The sequence below is a fragment of the Eptatretus burgeri genome, chromosome 3 (assembly GCF_056783735.1).
Source record: "Eptatretus burgeri isolate ZD-2024b chromosome 3, Ebu_testis_v1, whole genome shotgun sequence".
Classification (NCBI taxonomy): domain Eukaryota; kingdom Metazoa; phylum Chordata; class Myxini; order Myxiniformes; family Myxinidae; genus Eptatretus; species Eptatretus burgeri.
The window spans coordinates 88356336-88377312 of NC_140963.1; the positions used below are offsets into that span (position 1 = coordinate 88356336).

General features: G+C 42.6%; 1 protein-coding gene across 8 annotated transcripts in view; it reads left to right on the top strand.

The window, feature by feature from the left end:
• Positions 1-20977, top strand: part of QTMAN (queuosine-tRNA mannosyltransferase) — an 86480-nt gene that overhangs the window by 47502 nt on the left and 18001 nt on the right. For all 8 annotated transcript variants that reach the window (XM_085874408.1, XM_085874406.1, XM_085874409.1 and 5 more), the window contains one exon: positions 18582-18691. In XM_085874408.1, coding sequence (XP_085730534.1) covers positions 18582-18691 — 110 coding nt within the window. The remainder of the gene's footprint in view (positions 1-18581; positions 18692-20977) is intronic.

Sequence of the window (20977 nt, forward strand, 5' to 3'; positions counted from 1 at the left end):
AAAGCTGGAAATATGGAAGGAGGAGGACTTGGGGTGGGAGGGGAGTTAATGAGGGTAGAAAGGATCATGGTTTTGGATTGGGAATGATCCGAGATGGTGGTGAACTGATGTCTTGAAAACCTGGAGGGAAGAATGAGATTGAAGGGAATGTGGGAGTTGTTCCACAGCTGGTTAAAAAAAAAGAGAGGAACAAATGAGTCGAGATGAGCAGTGATCCTGTACTTTGGGAGTTTCATCAGAAGATGGTTTATGGTGGACTGCGTGTGCCCAGCAGAAACCTGGGGGGTGGGGATAAAGCATGATAAGAGCAGAGGGTGCAAGAGCATAACGGAGGTGGTCAAAGACAGAAAGACCACTGATCTGTTTGCGACGGGAAAGTGATTGGCCCATAAACTCAGCTTCAACTCAGAAAGTGATAGGCCCATAGACACTCTTCATTGGCCCATCGACCCACAGGAAATTCCAATGATCTTGAAGGCCTTGGTTTCTACAACATCAAGCTGAGCAAGGTGTGAGGTGGTGGATCCAGTCCAGAGGGGAGAGTAGTACTCCATCAAGCTGTGGAAGAAGGCCTTGTAGGTGGATAGGAGTTCAGGTGTGACAAGGAAGGACTTTTTACGATAGAGGATGCTCAATCGGCGACTGGCTTTGGAGGCCAACTTTGAAATATCGTTTGCCCAAGAAAGATCATGGCTAATCATGACACCCAGGAGTTTGAATGACTGACCTTCTTCAAGAGGATTGTTAAGAAAGTTGATGGGGGGGGGCAGGGGGTTTGCCAGAGGTTGCTTTCAGAGAGAGACTGTGAGATTTGTCAGGCAGAATTGAAGGACATATTCCAAGTGTTTGACCACTTCATGATGTTTGTCAAGGTTTGAAGAGAGGGAATAGGCTGCAGCCTGTTTGTCTGAAGGAGGAGGAATGTTATGGCAGAGGGTGTTGTCATCAGCAAATAGATAAAGGGGATTTTCCAGATAGTCAGAGATCATTGATGAAGATTATGAATAGGACTTCTCCAGAACACTGTCTTTGTGCACTCAAGCCTTAACAGAAAGAGGAGATGAAAGGATTCCATTGAGTGTCACACATTAGCTACGAGAGTAGAGGAAGTCAGGAAGTTATGTGTGGAATTGGTCTTGGATGCCACAGGCAGAGTTTGGAGAGCAAGGCAGGATGCCAGACTGTATCGAAAGCACGAGATACGTCAAGAAAGAGAGCCCTGATCTTATGTCTGACATTGAGGGCTTCCATCCCTTGTTGGGTGAGTCAAAACAGATTGTCCAAGGTAGAGTGAACTGTTCTGAATCCAAATTGGTGATCTGAGATGTGACTGTTGGAGAAAAGGAAGGATTTCATATTGTTATGGAACCGGGGTTCAGGGGTTACCACGAAGGGGTTCCTCGAACCCACTCCCTGACCTCCGGACCTGAGGCCACCAGCCATGGATAACTCTGCTGTCTGGCGGGTTGGAAGTCGACCGTGGACACCGATTGAACCCACCAAACCGAGCAGGATTCTCACGCCTTTATTAACGCGTTACCTTACTGGTAGTTTGATGATCCCAATTGGGGAACTGCACTCTCAACGCCCACCCATCTACTTATTACGGCCGAGCAGAACCATAGGTTGGACATTGGCTAAGCCAGCAGAGTCAATCAGTGAGGAAAAAATCTTCCCGTCTATCCATTGCGTACACGTCATGTCAAACCGATTAAGGAAAAGACAAAAAGGAGCAAGTCTGAAATGTTTAACAGTTCAAAACAAATAGCATTTATTGACACACACAAACAATAATCATGGAGCAAGTATCTATCGTGGGGGTAAGTAGATACAAAGCCATAAGGTAATCAGAGAGCATGACATGTATTTACAAACAAAGCAATATAAAGGAAATTTACAGAAAAGTCACAGAAGAACAGAATCTTAATCCCTTGCATGTATTCTCCCCTTATGCACTTATTTATATAAGACATGGTGCCATCACTCAAACCCGGAAAGTAGACCAGAGTATGAGAAGACCGAAGGAGGGTGCAGTATTGAGCAGACTCCTGTCTTGCCGGAAACAGACAAATATGGACTTATGTTGATCCCAACATGGAGGAGGGGGGGAATGAGGGATATGGGAGGTGTCGGTGTGGTTTCGGGAAGTGGTGTGAGGTGATTTGAACTGCCAGATTATTAGTTCTCGTGACACTATCTGCCCTCAGATTCTCAAACAAGTGCCTCTCATGCAGACACACAGCACCAACAGGTGGTAACTTATTCATGGACACAGCACCGACAGATGGTAACTCGTTTATTGACACAGCACCGACAGATGGTAACTCGTTTATTGACACAGCACTGGCAGATGGTGACTCAATCAGGCTCGCAGCGCAGATGTAACTCGATCAGGCTCGCGGCTCAGATGTAACTCGATCAGGCTCGCGGCTCAGATGTAACTCGATCAGGCTCGCGGCGCAGATGTAACTCGATCAGGCTCGCAGCGCAGATGTAACTCGATCAGGCTCGCAGTGCAGATGCAACTCGATCAGGCTCGCAGCGCAGATGTATCTCGATCAGGCTCGCAGTGCAGATGCAACTCGATCAGGCTTGCAGTGCAGATGCAACTTGATCAGGCTCGCAGCGCAGATGTATCTCGATCAGGTTTGCAGTGTAGATGTAACTCTATCAGGCTCGCTGCTCAGATGTAACTCTATCAGGTTCGCTGCTCAGATGTATCTCGATCAGGTTTGCAGTGTAGATGTAACTCTATCAGGCTCGCTGCTCAGATGTAACTCGATCAGGCTCGCTGCTCAGATGTAACTCGATCAGGTTCGCAGTGTAGATGTAACTCTATCAGGCTCGCTGCTCAGATGTAACTCGATCAGGCTCGCGGCGCAGATGTAACTCGATCAGGCTCGCAGCGCAGATGTAACTCGATCAGGCTCGCAGTGCAGATGCAACTCGATCAGGCTCGCAGCGCAGATGTATCTCGATCAGGCTCGCAGTGCAGATGCAACTCGATCAGGCTTGCAGTGCAGATGCAACTTGATCAGGCTCGCAGCGCAGATGTATCTCGATCAGGTTTGCAGTGTAGATGTAACTCTATCAGGCTCGCTGCTCAGATGTAACTCGATCAGGCTCGCTGCTCAGATGTAACTCGATCAGGTTCGCAGTGTAGATGTAACTCTATCAGGCTCGCTGCTCAGATGTATCTCGATCAGGTGACCTCAGTGATGAGATGGTTTTCCCCTCAGCATTTCCGTCCGTTCCTCTCGTGACTCTAGCTTTTATTGAGACTGGCTCTGGGTTCATGCTCAGAAGCTCTTTCCATCTGCTCATGGTTGCTTATTAATGGTAATCTGGATCATCGAGTCTTCCAGATCCTTCCAGTACAGTTCCTGGTGACTCAGTGGTGGACACCATTCTGGAAGAATCTTCCGAGGTGCAATCTCCACCTTAGCGCTGCAATCCCTTTTTACCGGAATAAATGTTTGTGTGGTGTTTGTGTTTTGAAGGGAAAATGCAGGGAAGAAAGGAAAGGGAGATTTATTTGAACATCTCAAATCCTTAGAGAACGTTAGAAATGAATGTGTGTTGATTTGGTGATGATTAGCTAAACGGTGCAGGGTTCTGGTGGGAGGGGAGGGGGGGGGGGAAGGGTGTGAAAATCATCAGGGATATCGCGAGTAGAAATTGGTAAACTGAGAAGGAAGGTTATGCCTGGTGTTGGCTTGATGGTTAAGATGACGGGCTTGGGATCCTTGGGTCCGAAGGTAAAATCCCGCTTCACCGTTGAATTAATACCAGGTGGGGTTGACTCAGCCTGTTATCCTTCTGAGGTCGGCAAAATGAGTACCAGCTTGCTGGGATGATTGAACCATTTGAGTATCCTGCGTTGGAGTGGCGACCCCTCCAGGATTGTGCCCAATAGCCCAGGAGACTGCTCTGGCAGCACTGATCTCTCGACAGAGTAATTATGGTCCCAATGGATGTATGGAACGAAGGTTTCTGAGGGGAGCACGGAAATAAATGCTGTGAAATGAGGGATTGGCGATGGATGGATAAACGGTAGACCAATGGATGCAGGATTAAAAGCTGAATTAATGGATTGAGGGTGGACATTGAAAAAGTTGAAAGTGGGTAGAGCAGGGGAGACATCACATCAGGGATGAAACGGCCTATCTCAAAATGCATCCACCCCACCCCAGCCCTCCCACTTTCCCCTATCCCCTAGACAAAGGGCAAGTGTCTAGTGTCTATCTAAATACATAATTCATGAAATAACTGCATGGGAATGCCTACGTGTTCACGAATCTTCTCCACAGAGGTCCATTTCCACAAATGCAACAATATCAACTTTGATTATGGATTCCATGACCCTGCTGACAGTGTCTTGTGTGCTGGTCCAACCACATTTTCCACGCACCATCTTTGAATTTGATTTCCACCTTTGAATTCCCTGCACTTTGAGAATTCTCCATTGTGTTATATACTACTACTATTCCTACTGCTACAACACTTATCCTCACCTTCTTGTTGGATTGTCCATGGGCCCTCCAGTCCCAGCCATCGAAGACTGGCTATGCAGTGGCATGTCTGCTTTGGGGGGGGGGGGGGGAGAGCTGCTTAACTGCTGAGGTCTCCCCACCAACTCTAACGGGTTTGCCCGAATAGTCTTCCTGTCTTGTCCGACAAATGGGGACAAGTTGAACGGTACCAATTAGCATAACATTTGGCTGGTTTGACAGTCCCACGGGTATGGTATCGGAAGTGGAAAGGCCGTAATCAGGCTCAGGACCGCCGACTCAGCTGACCGTATGGTCATATTGAGGCGACTCGGTGGATTTGAACTGGGCAAACCAGAGGAACCACTCGGCGACAATATATTCGCCAAAAATGAATGGTTCTGTTCAAATCAAAAATCTATCAAAATTAAACTGATACTGAACCTTGTCATTGATACTGAATGATAGGCCTTCTTTCATCCAGCTCCTGTATAAGGGTACTGATGGCAATTGCATGTAACATGTGTGATCATCCACCACTGTTTAGGTAATTAATTTACTATTTTTTGAACCAAATTAATAGACACATTTGGCCTATTAAATCTCTGCTGTGGCCTCATCGCAGCATAACCACATACTGCAGTGTATTTAGACTGAACGGCCGGCTTTATGCTCCAATCCAAAGGATTGCTTGGTCCGGGATGCAGCATCTCTGCTGCACATTACATGAGACCAGCAGTTTTTAGAAGTCTGACCAATTTGCAGATTCCATCCAGGCTCGGCCAAATTATGAATTTGCTTTCAAATGAGTTATCGTGCGATTCCTGGAATTAGATTCAGTTGTTTCGTATGCAGCCTACGGCTGCTGGTTGCATATTTTTTCTAGAAATACAACTGTGCCACTGCTGCAGTGCCCCTGTTATCACTACTCATTTCGGTGACCTCGTAAAAATGACAGAATGAGTCAACCCACCTGGTGTTGATTCAATGGTTAAGGGCTTGAGCTCAAGACCCTAAGATCTTAAGCAAGCCACCCTAACTGTTAAGGCAAGACCAGGCTTATTATTGTCAGTGGTTTATCCTTTTTTAATCTGCTGAGCCACTTTGTCAAGTAGAATTTTGCTTGCTTGAGCTGAAACTGCCGACATGTGTCTTCTATCTTGAGTTACTTGAAGCACCGATTAATCAAGAATACAGATGTATTTCTTGTGAAACGTTACAAGATGGTCAATTTGCATCTTTCCAAACATATTTGAAATGATATTGACTGGTATATTAATTGCACCATTGGATTGATGTTACAAGTTGTAGCCGGGTCAGAAGGACAGTCAAGATCTTACACCCAGAGATGAATTACCATTATTCTTGACATTCGGGGCACATAAGACTCAGAAGAATACTATACGAGAAAAAGAGAAAGAAGTCAAGAGACCTGTTCGGTGTGGCATCATTCCGCACACCATGCGGATATGCTCCCCCACAATTGCTCCCGGATGTTGCTCTGTCTCTGTCTCTCTCTCTCTCTCTCTCTCTCTCTCTCTCTCTCTCTCTCTCTCTCTCTCTCTCTCTCTCTCTCTCTCTCTCTCTCTCTCTCTCTCTCTCTCTCTCTCTCTCTCTCTCTCTCTCTCTCTCTCTCTCTCTCTCTCTCTCTCTCTCTCTCTCTCTCTCTCTCTCTCTCTCTCTCTCTCTCTCTCTCTCTCTCTCTCTCTCTCTCTCTCTCTCTCTCTCTCTCTCTCTCTCTCTCTCTCTCTCTCTCTCTCTCTCTCTCTCTCTCTCTCTCTCTCTCTCTCTCTCTCTCTCTCTCTCTCTCTCTCTCTCTCTCTCTCTCTCTCTCTCTCTCTCTCTCTCTCTCTCTCTCTCTCTCTCTCTCTCTCTCTCTCTCTCTCTCGTCCCATTCGGGCCTGCTGCTGTCTTGTGCGGGGCTTGGTCTCACAGTGATAATTGTGTGCTGGACCAAGCACGTCCTCCACACACCACCTTTGGAATTGGATTTATACCTTTAAATCCCATGCACTTCGAGAATTCTGAATTGTGTTTTCTGTCCTTGGCCTTCATGTAACCTTTTTATAAACAATGTACATTTTGTCCTTACCTGTTTTTGAACAGTACCAAACCCACTATGTGGCCGTCCTATGAGGCCATATGTGATTTATTGGCATGGAAATCCATTACAAGTCATTAATTAATCTGTGCTTTTCCTTCACAAGATAAAAGTGAAAAGGGCGGGGTTGCAATCAATTTGGGAGGCACAATTAAGGTAATCCCATTGCTGTGATGGCTGCAGTGCTTAAACGATCCCTCAAAACGCATTGGGTGCAGGTTGGCGTGGCGGTCGCATGCTGTGCACAAATTTGGCAGAATGATGACGCCATTGGAAGCAACAATGAAAGTCGTAGGTTTTTATGTTGTCTTTTTTTTTTTTAATGTTGCCTCCATAGTGGACAAAGCCATACTTCCTTTTGAGTATTTCTTTGTTTGCATCTGAAGTTGGTTTCTACATAGCCAGGAGCTGTCACCGAAGTCTATTCGCGTGTGGACCATTTATGAGAATTGTTTTTCTCTCGCTGTTGTTGGTTCACAAGTGCCAGCCAGAGTGACCACTATATTCGTTATGTTGGGTAATCGATCCAGTCGAAAAAAAAAAATTCAAAAAAATTTTTTTTTGAAATTTGTTCTACCCTTATTATCACCTTTTCCGTCAATATGTTTGTCTGTCCCTCTGTTCGATCCAGTGGTCCATTAATACAATGGCGATTTCGATGAAACTTGGTTGGTAGGTTCATACCATGACCGAATTGTGTGCAAATGAGAACCGTCGCTATGGACACCACCGTTGCCGAGCAACGCGACTTTGAAATTTTTGAAAAATCATAAAAAATTTGTTTTTTCGAAAATCAAAAATCGGGTCACGAGCGATTGTGGGCAGTACATTCAGCCATATTGTCAATTTACAGCCGGATCCTATGAAAACTGTCGGAGAAGATAGACTTGGAATGAACCCTGGTCGAAAACAATAAAAAAAACGAAGTTCGTTATATCTCAGAGACTATGAGTCAGATATACATGAAACTGGTATGGTAGGTTCATGGTATGTCCTAGTTATGTGTGAGAACGAACCGTTGCTATGTAACCCTCGGTTGCCTAGCAACGGCCGAAAAACCTCTAAATGTGGGGGTATTTTAATGAAAAAACAATCTGCAGCATTAACCCTTGAAGCTAGAATCATGAATTTTCTTGCGCTTAATCCTCAGGTCATTCCCCATCGAACGGGCCCATCGCGTCAGGTTATATTGGGTAGTCGACTACCCATGTCCGGCTACCGGCTTGTCTGTGTGTCTGTCTGTCCAGAGCATAACTCCGTGGACTTTGATTTGATCTTGATGAAACTTGGTTGTGTTCGATATCAATGTCTAGTTGTGTTTTCCTCGATGAGGGCGTGCTACGCCCATTGTGGGCGTAGCCACGCCCAAAAAATAGCCATTTTTAGGGGGTAGTCGGATTAAAAATCTATCTTCTCCGAGGGAATTGACTGAATGGAATGGGTTCTTTGGTATTTGAATAGCGAAATGAATTATCTAAAACTTGTCATTGTCCGATTTTTCATTTTCGTCACAAGGTCAAAAACTTAGAAAATTGCGAATTTTGACATAAAAATCATACGACCACCAAAACTTTGAGAGCTGGGATGACAATATTTTTTATGCATAATCTTGAGGTCATTCCCCACCTAAAGTCTTGAAACCATTTTTGCTCTATCTCGAACACCTTGCCCGTGGCGCCCCCTTCAAGTATGTTTTTACGCTGATTTCATCAAAGTATGGATATAATCCGAGGAGTGCGAAATGCCATATAGCCTCTGACGTTATATTGCTCCTGGAATGTTCCAGAGGAAGTTTTGCATCAAAGGTCATAATCCTTGACATTTGACCTTTAAAGGCCACAAAGGTCAAATTTTTTAAGTTGTGGGAATGAAACCAGGTTTTTGACCTTCTTCGACGAACTAACTCCAATAAGCTATAGCACGTATCCTGTTTCCTTATTTTAATGTCCACAACATTGTTTTGTGACCTTTAAAGGTTATGCAAAGGTCAAATTTTGAAAGTTGTTGAAGGAAACCGGGTTTTCGACATTTTGCAGCTCGTAACCTGTCACTCGTACCACATCATGTTGATCATTTTTATAACTTGGTCACATTGTCTCATCCTTGACTTCTGAAACAATCTACATCGTCAAATACCGCTCGTGAACCATCGTTGCCTTCAGACTTGTTTTTTAAAATATTCTTTATTTTTGGAACGAGTCTGTGGGGGATAGATTAGAATTGTTATTTCATTACAGGTAAGCGTAAATGTGATGTCATTATCGTAAATGATAAAATAGGACAGGAAGATCTCGTCCCCCCTGCTCAAGTGTCTATATCTATGTTCCTCCCTTTCCCCCTCCTGACATGATTGAGCATTCCTGTCATTTATCTGTCCTTGTATGTCATTTATTTAGCTAACAGCCAATCAGAGTGGCCTACAAGCATGAGCGGAGTCACCACAGAAACAAGCCCTTAAATCAAATCTGTCCATTGTGTGGAACTTTCCTCACTTGCCGGCCAATAGGCATGCACCATAAATCATCTGTCAGCTGTGTTGTCCAAAGGACAGTGCCATGGATGGTTGGATAGTCTCAGTGGGAGGTTATGAAAGCATGCACACTGTGCACTGTGGTGGTTCTTCTGTCCTGCTTGTTCTTCTCCTGTCCCAAGACCCTGGTTGCTTTGTAGCTCGTTGCTGTTTAGTGTTGGAGAGCTGTTGGTGGTTCAGGTTCATGGATCAGATTTCTCTTTGTTTTGTCATCTCTTTTCTCTATTTTGTGTTCCCTGAGTGAAAGAGATTGAGGTTTATTTGACAAAACGTCGTGGTTCTGGGGGCATATTGGATTAACTAAGCTTCCCCCCCACCCCCCTGAAAGCATCTCTTCTTCTTCTTTCGGCTGCTCCCGTTTGGGGTCGCCACAGCGGATCATCCGTATGATCCGCATAGTGATTTGGCACATGTTTTACGCCGGATGCCCTTCCTGACGCAACCCTGGTCGCCTCTTACGACACAGGGATATGGTACACCTATTTTAACCAGGGTATACACCGGCCCAGTATACTGGTACTCATTTCGCCGACCTCGGAAGGATGACAGGTTGAGTCAACCCCCTGGTGTATTAATTCAGTGGCCCAACGGGGCTTGAACTCAGGACCTTTTGGATCCCAAGCCGCTGCCCTAACCACTGCGCCAACACCAGGCTCTCCCCCCTGAAAGCATAAGGAAGGCTTATTGCTGTTGTAGGGTTTTGTTTCTACAATTGGCACCTTCCAAATTAGGAACGTTCCACACAATGGACATGTTTAATGGTACCAGAGTTTCTTACACCCTTTGGAGTACTAAACCACCATTTTGAAAATAATTTATTTATTTTTATTTTTTCTTTCTGCAATCTCAACATATCCAAACCATATCAATTTCTGAGCCGGTTGGGACTTTTGGAATGAAATTTTGCAACATGAATGCAAATATAAAGTATGCGGGTTGACCAATTTTTTTTTTACCTTGACCTAATTTTAAGGTCATGACGCAATTATAGACATTTAAACATTTTTCAACATAACTCAACTAAAGTTTATCCGATCGGAACTAAATTGCCCTCCTTAGATAGCCGAGACCAAGTCGCATTTAAGTTTCATTTACATCGTAGCCCTCCAGGTTAAAGGTCAACGTCTTACGCCCAGAGGAGTACGAAACTGACATTTAGGTTTTTGTCCATTTTTCTGCCAATGTCCGAGCTAAATCTCGTAGCCGGCTGGGACTTTCGTAATGAAATTTTGCATCAATAATGGGAATAAAAAATGTGCAGAGTTGACTTAATTATTTTGACCTTGACATTTAAGGTCATGACCCAATTATAAAAATTTTTTAACCAAAACTCGACTAAGCTTTGTCTGATCAGAACAAAACTTTCCTCTATATACAACGTAGAGCAAGGCACATTTACACCTAATTTACATCATACTCCTCCAGGGTAAAGGTCAAGTTCACATGACAGTTTGAAAAAAATACGTTTTTTTTTTTTGTCATGGCTCAATTTTGCCAATCCATCCACCCATCGGGACCATACTCTGTATAGAGCGTTGGTGCTGCCTAAGCAGTCTCCTTGGCTATTGGACACAATCGTGGACAAGTCGCCACTCTGACACAGGATACCAGCAAGCTGGCACTCATTTTGCCGACCTCGGAAGGATGACAGGCAGAGTCAACCCCACCTGGTATTAATTCAACAGGTGAGTGGGATTTGAACTCAGGATCCGAGGATCTCAAGCCCACCAACCTAACCATGAAGCCAACACCAGGCATTGATGCTGCATGCACAGCGGTAAACTTCCGGAATTTTTTTCAACAAACTTAAAAATCTTTCTTTCATTTAAATTGGATTAAACACTTGAATAGTGCAGAACACAAATCGTCTTTTTGGCACTTTCAAAACCATTTTGTTCTTAAATGCTGAATCTCAAAAACCGCTTGGCCTTCTAAGATGTTCTTCAATCATAAAAGTTGACCTGTATTGAAGTTGTGCCCCTGAAATTTGTTTCATGTCCTTGACCGACTTTTACGGGTTGTGACCTAATTAACAAAAAACACCTTTTTAATCATCACTTGAATAATTTTCCTCTGATTTTTCATGATGTTGAGTTGTATGGATAGATTGTAGATGGGGACACATTTTCAGCTCACCTGGACTTCAGTCAGTTGAGCTTATGCGATCGAGCAGTGTCCATAGGTGAGTGAGTGAATCAGTCAGTCAGTCAGTAAGTCACAGTCGGTCCGGAAACACTTGTCATTATCACGTGAACTAAACACACGATTTTAATGAAGCTTGATCACAAGCTTTATATCTGATGCCTAACGAAGGTGTATTGATGGTATCAAAATCTGTGCTCATTAAGAGGCTCGACGGGTTTTTTGATCCCTCATCTCCCTCCCCAAAAATAGGTATTTGCTTTCTTCTCCAAAACTACAAACGCTATTTTGATTAAAGTTTACTACAACCTTCATCGCGCATGTTGTGCCAGTGTATATCAACCACATCAAAATCTGCACTCATGAAGGGGGTCTACAGGGTGGGGTTTGACCCCCCAAAATACGTATTTGCTTTCTTCTCTGAAACTACACACACAATTTTGATGAAAGTTTACTGCAACGTTCATCACCCGTGATGTACCAAACTTATTGTCTGCATAAAAATCTGTGCTCATCAAGGGGGTCGACGTAGGTGGGGATGGGGGAGGGAGTTGAACCCCAAAATAAGTATTCACTATCTTCTCGGAAACTACACACACAATTTTGATGAATCCTGACCACATTCTTCATTACCTGTGATGTGCCAAACTTTGTTTATCGCATCAAAATCTGTACTCATTAAGTGGATTTACGTGGGGTGGGGGGGGGGGGGGGAGTTTGACCCTCAAAATAGGTATTTGCTGTCTTCTCCGAAACTACACACACGATTTTTATGAAACGACTACAGCATTCTTCTCCTGTATTGTACCAGAGTATTGACTGCATCACAATCTCCCTCAATAAGGGAGTCGATTGTGGAGGCGTTTGCTCTCTTCTGTGCTCATTAAGGTCAACGTAATATGTTGGTCTGAAAAAATACGGCCTTTACTGGATCACGGACAGGGGTAACTCGTGGGCGATCACCAAGCGTAAGCGTCCTCGTGTTGGGGTGGTTTACCCATGGCGATTGATTTGTGATCGCAGATATCTAGTTTATTATTTGTTACCTCCACCACCAGAGGTGAAGGAGGTTATGTTGTCACCCCTCTCTCTCGCTCTCCCTCTGTCTGTCTGTTTGTCTGTCTGTGTGCAGGATATCTCAAAAAGTTGTGGACAGATCCGGATGAATTTTGTTGGGCAGGTTGGGTGTGTGACAAGGATGAACTGATTCAATTTTTATGAAGATCCGGATCCGACGACCAGAATTTTTAAGTGATTCTTCACCATTCAGAGATAGGGCCAAAAATGATGTGTAGCATGATATCTCAAAAAGATGTGGACTTATTCGGATGAAACTTGGCGGACACGTTGGGTATGTGACAAGGAAGAATTGATTCAATTTTGGTGAAGACCGAATCCGGATCTGGATCCGACTGCTCGAATTTTTAAAGTGATTCTTCACCATTGAGAGATAGGGCTAAATAATATATAGCACTATATCTCAAAAAGTTGTGGAGATATTCGGATGAAACTTGGTGGACAGTTTGGGTGTGTGACCATGACAAATTGGTTCACTTTTGATGAAGATCCGAATCCGGATCTGGATGCAAGCATTATTTCATTTTTAGTGATTCTTCACCATTGAGAGATGGGGCCAAAAAGGATATATAGCAACATACTGTATTTCAAAAATGTATTGGGCCTGATACGTTCTTGTGGATCAGGTATTGCGTGGCAGAGGTATGCACTCGACCGCGTGCCGTTGTAGTTACTATTTGTGATTGCTGCTGTACAGCTGTGTTCTTCTTTGTTCCCCTTTTCCCTGTAATAAATCCCCATCTTTGATAAGAACTTGTGTGGTGATCGGGAGCGGTCTCCATAGCGCTTCGCAAAAATTAGTTTATTAAACCATTGAATGGGAGGATTGGGTCCGCACTTAAGCTCCTTCAACACGGATAGCCAAACATCTTTGCATGGCTTTCCTGTTAGCGTCTTTCCACGGTGGTTGTGTTTGGAAATGCCGATTCATGCAATATTAACCTGGCGGACTTGGAAATATTTTCTTTGCATACAAACACGACCCTAACATATACACAAAGACACACGACCGTAAAATCCCGGCGGACTTGAAGGCACACGACCATAACTATATGTTTATATATGTATTATACATATATATATATATATATATATATATATATATATATATATATATATATCACATATATATATATATATATATATCACATATATATATATATATATATATATATATATATATCATATATCATATATATATATATCATATATATATCTATATATATATATATATATATATATATATATATATATATATATATATATATATATATATAGTGTTACGGTTGTGGAAATTCGCAAACCACCATTCAGGTCCCGTAGGTGAGATATTTCTATAAGTACATGTGTAGTTAGCCCCAAACCCGTTGTTTAGAGGGAATAAATGTGATTCATTCGGGCTGCGACGCTTTGAGATAGCCGTTTTTCTGTTCTATCTTTATTTTGAACCAACCACCATCACACAACAACCACCAACCACAACCACACAACAACAACAACAACGCCAACAGCCACGACCTTTACCTTCACAACTTGCTCCCACATCATCGCATCATGCCATTCCCAAACGCACCATGACCATCAAACCACCACCATAAATCCTCCACCATAAACCCTCCACCACCCTCACCTCCCTCCTTCTACTGCCATTCCCGCACCACCTGTGAGCACCGAGCGTCGGGCTGTCCTGGGCTCGTACAAGATGCGCGCCGAGCCGCGAGTGCAAATTGCGGCCTTTCCGAGGAGAATTCGGATCAGGAATGCTACACGCCCACTTCTGATCCGTGCAATCAGCAAGCGCGGGGCGGCTTGGCCCCGCCTCCAGGCGTGTCTGTGTGAAATCGAGATATGCAAATTCTAGGATCAGGGGAGATTCACGCCCCTTTTCCTCCGTCCAATGGGCGAGTGTGGCTCCGTCCCCGAGCTCATCCTGATCCGGAAATTTGCATATGGGTTCTCCTGCCGGCCTATAAAACGCCGAGCAGAAAAGCAGAGTAGAGTGGCAGAAAAGCGAAGAGAGTTTTGGGGCAGAGAGAAAGAAGAGTTGTTGTGCAAGAGTTGTTGTTGCGAGGCAGTCAAGTCGGGTTGGAGCGCGGAGTGGAGTCGGGAGGCGAGGAGAATTGGGGGAAGAGTCTGAGGAGCTCGGGTCCTCGGCAAGGAAGACGGCGGTTGGCGACGAGGTCGCGGTGGAATCGCTCGTCATGGGACCCAAGCAAGCCAGCTATACTCTTTCCCCAGAGCATCAACAATTCCCCTTGTCTTTGAGGGTGGCCTTTTCTTTTGCTTTTGAGTAAATGTGTTGTTGGCGCTGTCTGGTGAAGTAAAACTTGTTGAAGTGTTGCTGTGTGTTGATCTTAGTCGGCAGTATCTCTGCGTCATTGTTTCTTTTGTTGCATTTGATATATGTGCATTCTGTTTGGCTGTATATGTGTGCTCTCCGTGTGTGCCTTATGTTGAACTGTTTTCCCATTTCGCTTCGTCTTTTCTTTAATTGAATCTCCATCTTGCTTCACGTTACGGGTTCGTCGTGGGCTTAATACGCCCGATAATTAATCGGAACCATCGAGGCCGACGATAATACCACTCGGTTATCCCAAGAGCACGGAACGGATCGCTGAAGCGGCCCGTGTCCGGAGTCGACCTGCGGAGAGGTGCGATCGCCCGGTCTACCATCCGCGTGGGTACTTAGGTAGGTCGAGTTTGGCGAACAACCCTATCCCACGCGGGTGGCCGATTGGCACGATCGTGGTGAGGCCGAAAGGCCCACCCGTGACTAGCTCCCGGCGTTAGTCCGAGAGGGTCACGACAGAATTGTCCGTCCGGTGGGCGACGTGCCGCGATTCGAGTCGTGTGGCCGTTCGCACGCCGGCGGGCGCGAATTCGCAACAAAATATATATATATATATATATATATATATATATATATATATACATATACATATACATATACATATACATATACATATACATATACATATACATATACATATACATATACATATACATATACATATACATATACATATACATATACATATACATATACATATATTATATTATTGGTTCATGAAAAAATATTTTCACAAAAAATATAAGTGACCACTATATTCGTTATTGTTGTCTGTCTGTCTGTCTGTCTGTCCCGAGCATAGCTCCGTGAGTTTTGATCCGTGAGATAAATTATGAATTGAAATGTTTTTTCAACATTTTTTTTTTATCATATAGAGGTACAGTATTCAAAACAAGTGACCAGGACTGAATCATCACATTATATTTTGTGTGTATTGGACACATTTCTTGCTGATACTGTAATTCCTGTATTTATATACTCTGTCAGTTAAAAGCTCGATGTTGTGGTATTTGTACGCATTGGTAAATGTCTGTAAATTAACTATTAAAATTGACGGTTACATGTTATAAGTTTGCTGTATCACATCTGTAAATTGTAATATAAATTTTCTGATGTAATGAGCTGATTTTGACTAGATGGCAGTAAACTGCCTTGGGAGAATTGTGTCGGTGCTGGAGCGTTCTCACTTCTGGAACGTTCTTAGGTGCTGGAAACTTCCAGTCTGGACTAGAATCGTAGTTACTCGAAGGCACGGGATTGTTCTGTTACTATATAAACCCACAAGATTGTTCTCCAGGTTACATCGCCATACGATTTAACTCAAACAGTGAATAATTTTCTATTTTACACAAATATGCCGAGTGAATGCGTCCTTGGTGCTTGTGCAGTAATAGAAGCTGAGATGGTTTCATGCTACACCAATGGCCGAAAGATCCTAAGTTTGCCAGATATAAGATTGGACATTAAAATCGACATGGTGAAACGATTCGTGCGTGGGGAGTGTTTGGTGGACATTGCCTGTATGCTCATCCTTCCTCTCCTGACTCTGAGGACAACTATTGGTCACCCCACCAAAATAATAATAAGTGCATGAAAGTGTCGTTATTATTTATTTACAGGTACTGTATTTAAACAGGACCGAATTTACGAAAGGCGTTTCGAGTTAGACACGTGTAGAATTGCGAATCGTGCGATGGTCATCCATTCAAAGTTAGTCGCCAATCGTGGAAGAGTGATTAATTTATCTAATGCGAGATCAAAACATTGTGACAAGCATTTAAATAACAAATTGACTTTTACACGCCAGCAAGGGCATGCTTAAGAATGCGTTTAAAGCCTTGAAGCAAGCATGAGGCAAAAATGGTGCAGTAATTAGTTAGAACTGCAGTTGTACACACATATACTTCTTGGCAGTTTAAGTTAACTTCAGAATCACTATCTATATATATATATGACTAAAACTCTCATCTTGTATGTCTGTATGTATGTTCCCGAAATACAGCCAAAACGGTACTCGATCGCGCAAACATTTTAGGGTCACATTACTCATCATTCGTCTGCAGTGTGTAGTATCAAGTTTCATTCAAATCGGGCAACGAAAAAAAATATTAAGAAATCAATTCCAGATTCAGTCAAGTACTCTTTGGGAGAATTTGATCAATGAATAGAACCTCAGTGGTATAGTTCGCTGGAGATATCTTTAATTTTATTTTATTTTTTTTCTTGAAATGATTTTTTTTCATCAACCGCTGTCACAACGGGAACCCAACGGGTTCACGGGTCGTCTAGTAGGTTATATTATTTTGGTTTAGATACTGCAGCAAGGATTGCCGGGAACTGAAGTGATTTCCAGTTCTAATTTCAGTCTGCAGAGAATTACTCCTTCATACAAGAATTAAAACTACAGTTGGTTACAGTTCTAATTACAGTAGGCTGCAGAGAATAATTATATTAAGGGGGACGTATAAGAATTGCATGGCTTATAACTGGTAGTTTACATCGGACAGTAAATATAGATCTGTTATGAGTGTTTGAGTTGACTCAAGAGGAGGCAGAAAAGGATAGAAATAGGGCAATTCGCTGACTTGCATTCAGAATCTTCGAGGATTGAGGCAATCCGCTGGAGAATTATGATGATATCAAATTTGTTGTACGATATCAAATAGAAAGAGTTGTACTCTGGAAGGAATTACTTTGTTTGCTGCTGATTTTAGTTTAAGATAACCTGGATCAACCTAAGATGACGAGCAACGCACTAAATTCCCTCCAACAATCGTCTGTGGTGCTGCAATTCTATGCAAGTGCATCATTTCATTTGGATGTTGGAGATATGTGTGGTGTTTATCAGGCTAATCGGCTGTTTAAACGTGTACAACTAAGCGGATGAATCACAATGCGAGGAAAGCGTGTGATAGATGCTGCGCCACCTACATAGATGATAACACTCAATTGGTCAGTGCTGCAACCAATCATTGAGTGAATAAAGGCGACATAGCAACAGCCCCACAACTTCTATTTATTGTAGTAGATTATGCCTGTGGGAAAAACCTTTTCTGTTTGTTTTCTATTTTTTTTTTAGGAACGCACCTCAAGCATAAATTGAGGAGTTCCTCTATACACACCCCACACCGCATGCACACCTGGACACACACACACACACACACACACACACACACACACACACATTTTATTTATCTGTTGTGTAAACAAAAATTTGTGTGCCATCACCGCTATTGCTGCATCAATTTTAATCTGCATATATCATCTGCCACGCAAGTACCATGCTTGTGTTGGACACAAACAAGCAAAGGATTTTAATAAAGGCAGTTGGGCAAAATGTTATGCAAATCAGCATTCTGACCTGAAGGGGAAACCATCACTCAATGGGAAAACGGTACTCAAGCGCTGCCTCTGTCCATGGGTGACTCTCTATCCAGCATCTAAGGAAAGGCCTTCAACGTAGCATTGCCTTGTCAACCACACATTCTAAATATAACATTTGCATGACAACAGCGGTGATTAGACACAAATTTGTGGCTCCACAATTGCAGCTGCCAGATCATCCCGGATGAGTCATGGCCCCGTTGTGCTGATGGTGTCTGGTAGGTTTTGATGTGTTTGTGGTGAATTCACCATTACTCTTGAGCAGGAGACCCGTAGTTGTACTCATAACTATTTTAACTCACGATAATATGATTGACTGGATTGAGGTGTGGGAAAGCAATATTGGATGCAATTTTTTTTGTTAATCTCCAGGAATAAAAATGTTAATGTTTAAATATGATACAAGTGAAAGAAACATTATGAGCATGAATTTTCATGAGATGTGGGAAATAACTGCATTTTAAAGGTGCACATCATTGAGGATATCTGACTGTCCTCTTCTCGCAGGGAACATGACAAGGACCCAGAGGCCTTCTTCTCATGTATATTCGCCCTGAAGCAGAATGGCTTGTCCTTCCGTCTCTCGGTGATTGGAGAGTCCTATTCAGAGGTTCCAGGTGAGCCAGATGTGTGAGCTTCTCATTTGACTCCTCGTCCTCGACTGTGCTCTATATTGTCACGGGCTCGTTTGCAGGGTACGTGCATCTGAGCGAATGTGTTTCTTTGTAACCTATGTTGTAAATACCTTTTGCTTTCCTGGTTCAGGGTTTGTTTTTCATCCTTTACTGGCTGCAAATAACATGCTTTAGTAAACAAACACTGACTTTGAAGTACATATCCTTCTTGAATACTTGGCATTTTATTTTGTAGGAAAGAGTACAATGAAATCTTAACAACCAGATAAGACATCTCAATGAAATCTTAACCAGATAAGACATCGAGCTTAACATCCACACTGTCGGACCTTATGAGATGTGGTGCATCCATCTCTGAAACTAAAGAACACCAGCAATGAGAGCATATTTTCAACGCATGTGAAGTTGGGTAGAAACCATTTCATCGGGACAACTGTGATGTTTCACATTTCTGTTGTTGATGTTGTTCATTGTTACCCTTGCTAAAGGATAGGGTATTGCATTTTGGTTCACTTGTCTGCACATAATGTGCTAACGTAGGCCACAAACACCACACAGTGGTAGCCAGTAGTACACATTCTCTTTTTTTCAACCGAATTGCTTTATGAAGTATGTAGAAATCGAATTTGAATTTTAAGTATGTACAATTATAGTGGAAGTACGTCGATAAAGAATGTACAATTAGAATGTGAGTACGTCTATAAAGTATGTACAATTGTAATGCGAGTACGTCTATTAGGTATGTACAATTTGAATGCGAGTATGTTTTTGAAGTATGTACAATTAGAATGTGAGTACGTTTATAAAGTATGTATAATGAGAATGTGAGTACGTCTATAAAGTTTGTACAATTAGAATGTGAGTGTCTATAAAGTTTGTACAATTTGAATGTGAGTGTCTATGAAGAATGTACAATTAGAATGTGAGTGTCTATAAAGTTTGTACAATTAGAATGTGAGTGTCTATGAAGAATGTACAATTAGAATGTGAGTATCTATAAAGTTTGTACAATTAGAATGTGAGTGTCTATGAAGAATGTACAATTAGAATGTGAGTGTCTATAAAGAATGTATAATTAGAATTTGAGTGTCTATAAAGAATGTACAATTAGAATGTGAGTTCGTCTATAAAGAATGTACAATTAGAATGTGAGTGTCTATAAAGTTTGTACAATTAGAATGTGAGTACGTCCATAAAGTATGTACAATTAGAATGTGAGTACGTCTATAAAGAATGTACAATTAGAATGTGAGTTCGTCTATAAAGAATGTACAATTAGAATGTGAGTGTCTATAAAGTTTGTACAATTAGAATGTGAGTACGTCCATAAAGTATGTACAATTAGAATGTGAGTACGTCTATAAAGTTTGTACAATTAGAATGTGAGTACGTCTAAAGTTTGTACAATTAGAATGTGAGTACGTCTATACAGTTTGTACAATCAGAATGTGAGTACGTCTATAAATTTTGTATAATTAAAATGTGAGTACGTCTATAAAGGATGTACAAGTAGAATGCGAGTACGTTTTTCAAGTATGTGCAATTAGAATGTGAGTACGTCTATAAAGTATGTACAATCAGAATTGTAGGTTATGTTTAAAGACTGAACACACACACACACACAAAAAAAACTCATGTCAGAACAGTTGTACACATGACGACACAACAGAGTTTGTAAAGTAATATGCTGGCACATCTGCAAAAGCTTTCTGAACCCAGTTCCAGAAAATTCGTGGGAACATGAACCATAAGCAAACCCTGAAAAAATGGAAGTGGCGCTCACGTACGACCTTATGATCCCATAGAGTGTGAACATCGACAACAAAGCATTGCAACTAGATATCATATGTCGTTACATATAAAAGAGAAGAAGGCATTGCTAATCAAGGTGCTTGGATATCAGCAAACATTAATGCCCTGCATAAAAAGGTGCAAAAACATATCCCTGCAATGACAGACCAATCAGCCTTCTCCCAATCATCAGTGAGGTTATGGAATCCATCATCGCTTCAGACAAAAATCCTTCCTCTTCTACAATGGCGTGGTTTCCGATCATCAATTTGGTTTCAGACCAGATCACTCTACCCAGGATATGCTGCTTCTGCTCTCGCAAGAATGGATGGAGGTCCTCAATGCCGGACATGAAATCAGTCATTTTCGTAGACATATCGTGTGCTTTTGACACGGTCTGGCACCCTGTCCTGCTCACCAAACTCTCTTCCTATGGTATCCAAGGCCATCTCCACTTATGGCTCACAGACTTCCTCT